The sequence below is a fragment of the Mus caroli genome, unplaced genomic scaffold, assembly GCF_978045245.1.
Source record: "Mus caroli unplaced genomic scaffold, Mus_caroli_1 scaffold_8, whole genome shotgun sequence".
NCBI lineage: Eukaryota > Metazoa > Chordata > Mammalia > Rodentia > Muridae > Mus > Mus caroli.
Genome location: NW_028227263.1, coordinates 84568495 through 84577206, shown reverse-complemented (window position 1 = coordinate 84577206; position 8712 = coordinate 84568495). Strand labels below are relative to the sequence as shown.

The 8712-nt window shown below is 45.1% G+C and overlaps 1 protein-coding gene across 1 annotated transcript; it reads right to left on the bottom strand.

Annotated features, from left to right (window-relative positions):
- Positions 1-6649: 6649 nt before the first annotated feature.
- LOC110299413 (proto-oncogene FRAT1-like) lies at positions 6650-7504 on the bottom strand. The gene has a single exon (XM_085840897.1). It carries the CDS (start codon positions 7502-7504, stop codon positions 6653-6655), a length of 852 nt encoding a protein of 283 aa, XP_085697023.1. The 3' UTR covers positions 6650-6652.
- Between the last annotated feature and the right edge of the window lie 1208 nt (positions 7505-8712).

Genomic DNA, 8712 nt, shown 5'->3' with positions numbered 1-8712 from the left:
GGAAGAAGGTCCTGTAACATTGGGAATTGTAGGCAGTTGATTAATTTCTTATAACATATCTGTGTTTTCAGTGCTAATGACTCCTTACCAAAAATTGAGTATTAAGTTGGCTCAAATAACAGATTAAGAATTATCTTTCAGAGGAACACTCCTCCATTGCTGGTGGGATTGCAAGCTGGTACAACTACTCTGGAAATCACTCTGGTGGTTCTTCAGAAAATTAGACATAGTATTACTGGAAGATCCAGCAATACCACTCCTGGGCATATACCCAGAAGATGTTACAACTTGTTATAAGGACACATGCTCCACTATGTACATAGAAACCTTATTTATAATACCCAGAAGCTGGAAAGAACCCAGATGTCCCTCAACAGAAGAATGGATACAGAAAATGTGGTACATTTACACAATGGAGTACTACTCAGATATTAAAAACAATGAATTTCTGAAATTCTTGGGCAAATGGTTGGATCTGGAGGGCATCATCCTGAGTGAGGTAACCCAATCACAAAAGAATTCAGATGATATGCACTCACTGATAAGTGGACATTTGCCCAGAAACCTAGAATACCCAAGATACAATTTGCAAAACACATGAAACACCAGAAGAAGGAAGATCAAAGTGTGTTTACTTCATTCCTCCTTAGAATGGGGAACCAAGTGTGGATACTTTATTCCTCCTTAGAATGGAAGAAGTTATAGAGACAAAGTTTGGAGCTGAGATGGAAGGAAGGACCATCCAGAGACTGCCCTACCTGGGAATCCATCTCATAAACAGCCACCAAATGCAGACACTATTGCATATGCCAGCAAGATTTTGCTGACAGGACCCTGATACAGCTGTCTTTTCTGAGGCTATGCCAGTGCCTGGCAAATACAGAAGTGAATGCTCACAGTCATCTATTGGATGGAACAAGGGCCCCCAAAGGAGGAGCTAGAGAAAGTACCCAAGGAGCTGAAGGGGTCTGCAACCCTATAGGAGGAACAACAATATGAACTATCCAGGACCCCCCCCCCCCCCAGAGCTCACGTCTCCAGTTGTGTATGTATCAGAAGATGACCTAGTCAGCCATCACTGGGAGGAGAGGCCCTTTGTCTTGCGAAGATCATATGCCCCATTACAGGGGAACGCTAGGGCCAGGAACCTGGAGTGGGTGGGTTGGGGAGCAGGGCAGGGGGGAGTGTATAGGGGACTTTCGGGATAGCATTTGAAATGTAAATGAAGAAAATATCTAATAAAAAAAGACTTCTAAGTCAAAGACAGACCAAACAAAAAAGAATTATCTTTCAAACAGTCTTTAGTAATCTGCAAATGAAGTCAGGGCCTTGCTCTTAAATCTCGAGTGTTTATACAGTGATTCACTTATGGCAACCTATCAAACACAGCAAATAACATCCCTATGTCTGTTCAATAACTCAAGATCCCTAGGTCTGTTCAATAACTTCTTGAAGAAGAAGAAGAAGAAGAAGAAGAAGAAGAAGAAGAAGAAGAAGAAGAAGAAGAAGAAGAAGAAAAAGAAGAAGAAGAAGAAGAAGCATTTAGCTAATATCTCTAATTATCTGAATCCAATTCCTGGGTTCATGTGGTATAACACGAAAACCAATCATCTTGAGATGTTCTCTAATATTTGCACACATGGCACTGTATGCACTGGAGCTAACATAGATACAGATCAATGATATGATAAATAAATGCAACATAATTTTCAAAACTCTTCTGACAGTCCCTATATTTGTTGTACTTCTTTCTTGGTTGCATGTGTCCATAATAAATAAGGTATCTATCTTTTTATTGGAATTATCTTTACCTGGTACAACCACTGATCTCCTAGAAGTTTGACTGAAGTAGACCTTTGATTTTTTACTGGATTTATTTGCCATAATTGCATATATTTCACCAAGAAGTCCAGCATGATTGCTACTGCCTGTTCACTAGGTCCAGTCAGCATAATGCCGCCAATATAATGGAGAAATTTGGAAGAGGAAAATAATCAACATCCATTAAAATTAAACTATTCTACAGGGCTGAAAATTTACATACCCTGATATAGATGAATAAATGCACACATTGTTAGCTGAAAATATTTATTCTTATGATCTTCCAGATAGGTACAGAGAAAATACAAAGTCATATATCAGGTGGCAGGAGATGTAAGAAAAAAAGTATATAGGAATTACAATCAGAATTTCTACTTTTTTATTTTGAAGTAATAAACTTTTATCCATCGTGACCTAAGTATTTTGTATGCAACCATAATAGGAGAGTTAAATGAAAATGTGGTGGACACCACTATGTGTATTTTTCATGTATTTGATGATGGCACCATTTCTGCAATCCTTACAGTAACTATAGGATTTTTGTTTTGTTTCAGGATGTCTTCTGGTAGAGGCAGAGGTCAGAGAACAAATATGGTGATTCTATCAAAGAGTAACAATAACAATTTTGCATTCTGAGACTGGATATACAAACCCAACACACGATATTTGTGGACCAACTAGAATCAATATATGTGAGATTCTGCTTAAAACTCCATTGATCAGAACTAAAGATTGGATCTATGGCTTAAGCTCTTCCAAATGATGTGTTTCAATTTGACTCACAACATTCACATGGTGGACCACAAACATCTGTCATTTTAGTCCCATGTGCACTGCATGTGTGTGGTACACAGGAACACATACTAAAACACCTACACAAAGTAAAATAAAATTTAATGTAAAAAGCAAAGCACACACACACACACACACACATATCCTATTCAGAAGCAATATTTAGTTGACTTTGAAAGGTCTGCTTGATTCATTCCCACCAATGTCGAGTTACACTAGTAGAAGGTCATAGTTCTTTGTGTGAAGGGCAGGAGAACGATTGAACAATCTTTTGATATTGTAGCAAGTCCCTTTTTTTAACTGATCTTAGTCTCTCCTAAATCTCTGGTGCCCTGGGTCAATAATTGCCCAAATTTGGATATCACTATGATTCTAAATAACCTTTTGTTCATTAGTTCTCTGACTTTCCTGCTTACATAGACAGATTAAGAATTTAGTAGGTTTCTTGTCTATCTCACTTTTGAAGATATTTTGATTCACTAGTCAGACGTGACCCTTATGAACATTGCTTTGGCTATACTGTCCTTTAAGGTAATATTCACACCTTAAATTTGTAATTTGGTGGTGACACATGGACCTTTCCTCTGCGGGATTCAATTTAACCTATTGCGTTTGAGACAGGCAATTTCACCCTTTGCTTCCCTGAGCACTGTGGGAAAGACTCAAGTTTATTTGTGGTCTTCTCATATACCAGTTCCTTATGCATTAGCTAAGGAAAAGCCTTCTGGTCACCTCCATTGTAGAAGGTTATGCTTTACATGGTAAAACCATTCTACTATTCTTTCTTAGGTTCGATTGTTTTATTTATTTACATTCCAAATGTTGTCCCCTTTCCTGGTCTCCCCTCCCAGAGTTCTTTGGCCCATACTTTCTCCCCTTTGGCTCTGAGAAGGTGCTCCTCCACCCACACACTCATCCCTACCTCACCCCTCAGCATCCCCCTTCCTTGGGGCATCAAGTCTCTATTGGATTAGGCTCATTATTTCCCTCTAAGGTCAGACAAGGTAGCCCTCTGCTACATATGTAGTGGGGGCCACAGACCAGCCCAAGTATGATCTTTGGTTGATGACTTAGCCTCTGAGAGCTCTGAGGGGGTCCAGGTTATTTGATACTGTTGTTTTTATGTGGTTGCCATCCCCTTCAGCTCCTTTGATCCCTTCCCATAACTCTTCCATAGGGGTCCCTGACCTCTGTCCAGTGGTTAGCTATAAGTATGTGCATCGGTCTCAGTCAACTACTGGTAGAACCTCTCAAAGGCCAGGTTCTACCTAGGCTCCTGTCTGCAAGTGCAGCATGGCATTTATAATAGTCTCAGGGTTTTGTGCCTGACCATGAGACAGATCTCAATTTGGGCTGATCTTTGGATAGCCTTTCCTCTAGCCTCTGCTCTACTGTTGTCCCTGCATTTCTTTTATATTTTTGGTTGTGATCCTAGCCTTTAAGGGCTGAGCCATCTCCCCAACCCCCCACTGCATTTCTTTTAGACAGGAACAATTATGGGTCAAAAATTTTGAAGGTAGGTGGATGGCCCCATCCCTCCACTGGGGGCCTTGTCTAACTACTGGAGCTAGGATCTTCAAGTTCCATCCACTGTTGGACATTTAGGATAAGGTCATCCCCATTGAGTCTTGGGAGCCTCTCAGATCACAGGTCTCTAGGGCTTTCTAGAGGTTAAGCTCACCCACACCTCCTGCTGCTTCATGCACTAATCTTTTATTTTTATTACCTTTATCTTTTTTACAGTCCAGTCATTATCCACCTCCCTGTATTCCCTCCCACAGTTCCACATCCCATTCTTCCTTCCCCTGTCTCCAAGAAGATGTACCCACCTTCCCTCCTGCCAAGCCTCTCCACTCCCTGGGGCCTCAGAGGCCTCGGGCCAGCTAGTATATGCTGTCTGGGTGGTGACTCAGTGTCTGAAAGATCTCAGGAGTCTCGGGTAGTTGAGTCTTCCTATGGGGTCACCCTCCTCCTCAGCTTCTTCCACCCTTTCCCTAATTCAGACACAGGGGTCTCGAGCTTCTGTCCATTGGTTGGGTGTAAGTATCTGAATTGGACTCTTTCAGCTGCTTGTTGGGCCTCTCAGAGGACAGCGACGCTAGGCTCTGTCTGTAAGCACACCATAGCATCAGTAATAGTGTCAGGCCTTGGAGCTTCCCCTTGAGATGGATCCCAAGTTATTTGACTATGCATTAATTCATTTCATGAAGAGTAAACCAAGGAATGTTGGGCATTTCAAATTCACAGTACATTACCTTATGACCTACATTTGGTCAAATAATCAAATAAACCACTGAGACCTTTTAAAAAATCATCGAAAATAATAAATCTAAACTATACACTAGGCCCATGCACTCAGCCTGATCTAGTAGTTTCTCAAGCATAACTGGAAAAAAGGTTAGGCTTAAGTATAATTGTCACACTAAGAACGCATGTCTCATTTATTTTCGTATACATTCACTAGACTCGTAAAAAATATACAGAGAATGTCCTGATTTATACTTTTGGGCTTCTCATTCTTTTTTTTTTCTCCCGGAAAAAACCCCAATACATTTATTCAAAAACAGTTATTTCAGTTAAGTTAAAATCCTATCATCAGGACAGCCACAACTCCAGTCACTCCGGTGCGAAGAGTAGATATTGTCAATAGCCACATCTGGATGCTGAACAAGCCATTAACTCCATAAAACTATAACGAAAACGGTTGCTCAGAGTGAACAGTATTTCGAAGCACTTCACAGTCACAATAGCAAAAAGCCTGCAGCTTTCCCCTTTGGAAGGTCACATTTTTTACTAGGTTTCCTTCCCTTACAAAGGCCAGCTGGCACAGCTGGGGGAGGGTCAGAAGGAGGAAATCAACTCTGTCTATCCAGAGAACTGCAGCTGTTCCCCGCAGAGCCGGCCCCTAGAGCTCATTATACACGGTTGTGTGAGACTGTGTCCCTGGAGTGCCCATTATGAGAAGCCTCCCCAGCCCCCTATCCGGGCCCCTAGCATCAGCAGCGTCACCCCACTTGAGTAGAGCAGCAGAAACAAGGGGGAAAAGGTGGAATGCAGTCACTGTCTCCAGGCAGATTGTCTGGAAGCTGGAAGGAGTGGAAGGGGAGGGGGCCTCGGGCCAGAAGCACAGACACTCAATACCAGCCACCCCACCCCCTCCCAGAGATGGCAGGAGAGCCCTTAAAGGACTCCAGCATTTGCAAAACAGTGTGCTCGTCCCTCAGCAAGGCAATTCGGTTAGTGTCTGTGCTGGAGTCCCACTACACGGAACACACCCAGGAAACTGACCTTGAACCCAAAGAGGAATGAGTCTCCTTTAAAAGCACACTTTACAAAGGCAGGAGGGTTCACTCGGTGCTTCGCCATGCCCTTCCATCACCCAGCACTGCTCACTGCTGCCTCCCCCCCTACACTCATGGGGTACAGCTTTCTTTCAACACTCTGCTAACAGCAACCCTTTGAAAAAAGAGGGGACAGACAAATAACGGTTACTTCTATTCAGTCCCAAGAGGGTTCTCTCGTGGTACCTCGTGTTTTACATTGAAACCAGCACCGCAAAAGATGAGATGGTCTTTTAACTGTCATAAAATGTTCAAGTGTGGCATTTCGGGGCGCTCCCCGAAATTATGTCCATTCCTGTTTCCTCCTCCCCCAAAGTGGATCAGGAACCAGTCCTGGAAAGTACAGCAAGTAACGGGGATCATTGTCCTTCGTTCCATAGCTGGCTGAGTCGATTCTGAGAGCATGAACCGTGGCCACGTGGTGCCTGCTTGGCCCGGAGAGTCTGTGCGGAATTGCAGCGACCAGGTTGGATTATGCCAATAAAAAAATAAGAAAAAAAAAAAAAAAGGAGTCCTGCTGACAGCCTGCAGTGCGCTCTATGTAATCTGTTTTAAAACAAACCTAACTCGTGGGTTTCAAACAGTTTGGGTCTCTCAACTCATGGAAATATTTGCGATATTTCGGCTGTCTTCCTTAGCTTATTTTCTTCTACGAGCCCCAGCTGAGTGAAGTTCTGGGTGAATCCCTTGGTTCCCAGCTACAGGTTGGTGCTGTGGCCACCGGGGTTATTAGCTGCCAGGGACAAGAAGGTCGTCCCTAGTTCTGAGCTGTACCCTCCATCACAATCGCCAGGATCGCTGCAGGCTGCGCGGGGGCTCGCGGGCAAAGGCGGCTCCTGCACCGGGGCTGACAAAGGCCCGAGGAACGAATGAGCGGGAAGCTTTGCCTGTAGCTGCAGCCCTCGAGAATGAAGTCTCCGCACTGCCTCCTTGATGAGGTTTCCCGAAAGAAGGAGCTGCTGCAGGAGTCGGGGCGGGTCGCCGTCACTCGTGCGGGTCTCCGACTGAGATCCGCGTCGCTGTTGCTGGCGGCGGGACGCGGCTGCGTTCCGGAGCCAACCCCGCCGGCACCGGCTGGACAGTGGCTGCGGGATGCTTACTTTGCCCATCCCCGGGGATACCTCAAGGCCGAACTGCTGGGGCAGCGCGCTGGCACCCGGGGCGATCTCCGCCACACAGTAGGGCGCCGCCCGGCCCCGCAGGCGCCCGCGCTCCCCCAGCACGCAGCGCACGGCCCCCGGGGGCGCAGGGTCCCCGGCCTCCGCTGATGCTGCTCGCCGCAGCAGCCGCCTCGCTGGGGCCCCGGCCTTGTCCGCCGGCAGCGCGGCCAGGACCCGCGGGGGCGCGGGCGGGGGGCCCGGGGCAGCACATGGCGAGGCCGGGCCATCGTGTCCCGCGTCCAGCTGCAGCGTCTCGCCGATCTGGGCGATGAGCCGGTCCACGTCGGCAGAGCCCCCCAGAGTCACGGACTGCTGCAGCAGGAGGAAGCTGTTGTCGTCCTCCTCCCCCTCCGCCTCGTCGCCGGCTTCCTCTTCCCTCCGGCACGGCATGGCTCCCCCCGCCCGGGTCCCCGTGGCTGTGCGGGCGTCACTGGCGGCTCGGTTGACCGCGGGCTCGGCGGGACGCGGCTGGGGAGGGAGCGGGGCGGAGGCCCAGGCTGGGTGGAGGCCAAGTCTGGGACGCGGAAGCTGGGACCTCCGGGCAGGGACAGCGCGCGCCTTAGAGCCGCGGGAGCCGGAACCTGGGCTTCTCATTCTTGATTAAGAGAAGTGAACTTTTTTTTTTTTTTTTTGAAAAGTTCTTACAGCTGCTGTTCTAATCATTGCCACCAGAGGGATTCATATATGCTGAAATTCCTCTAGCAGAAGTCAAAGAAACTGTTGTTCAATTTACGGACCACCAGAGGGCAGACGATGCTCGGTTTACTATACAAACAATTACAAACAAAATGAGGTGCCTTAAGTTTGTATCTAAAACTACAGTGATTTAAAATGTTATAAAAGTTTTCCTGTTTTGTTTCATAGAAGAAAGAAAGGATTCTATAAAAACACTAGATGAATAGACATGTTCCAACCCAGCTTTATCTGCTATAGTGAGCAATAAAATTAGAATGGGAATCTGAGACAAATAAGCACACATTGGAGACATGAAATAGTAACACACATTTGAGAAAAACTGTAATCTGACTTTAAGAGCCAACTAGATTTTTACATAGTTCTCATTTTGCTCTTTAAGGGCAAAACGGGTACTACATTGTCATTTGCTGATAGTAGAAAGAATATTGGGAATATCAATCTAAAACAAGATTTCTGACACCCACTGAATGGGAACTTGGATAATTAGTTTTTCAAATTCCTTTCTTCAGTGAGTTTTCTTTTTACTTGGTTGTGGTTTTTAATCACTCTATACTGATGTTCTTTTATTGTAAATATGTTATGAAAAATGTATGCTCCAAGGTTGAAACTTGTCTCTTATAGAATCTCAATTTTGAACTGTTTTAGAGAAGCCTAACTGTTCATGTTTGATGAATCAACCCTTTGTTTGCTCTGAGATCTAACCAATAAACTCATTTGCAGTTGACTCATTCTGAATACATGTGCCATATCATTATCAAGGCTCACAGTTTTATAAGGGTGCTTCTCGTTCCATCATCATTTCTTGAAAGCAATTGGTCTGTGATTATTATACTTTTATACTGTTGTCAGAATAGACTGATGATCTCACTCTCAATCTATCCCCAGGATTTCCATTCTGAATT

Excerpts from the sequence above, each read along its gene's own strand:
- LOC110299413 (XM_085840897.1), bottom strand. The coding sequence starts at position 7,504 with ATGCCGTGCCGGAGGGAAGAGGAAGCCGGCGACGAGGCGGAGGGGGAG.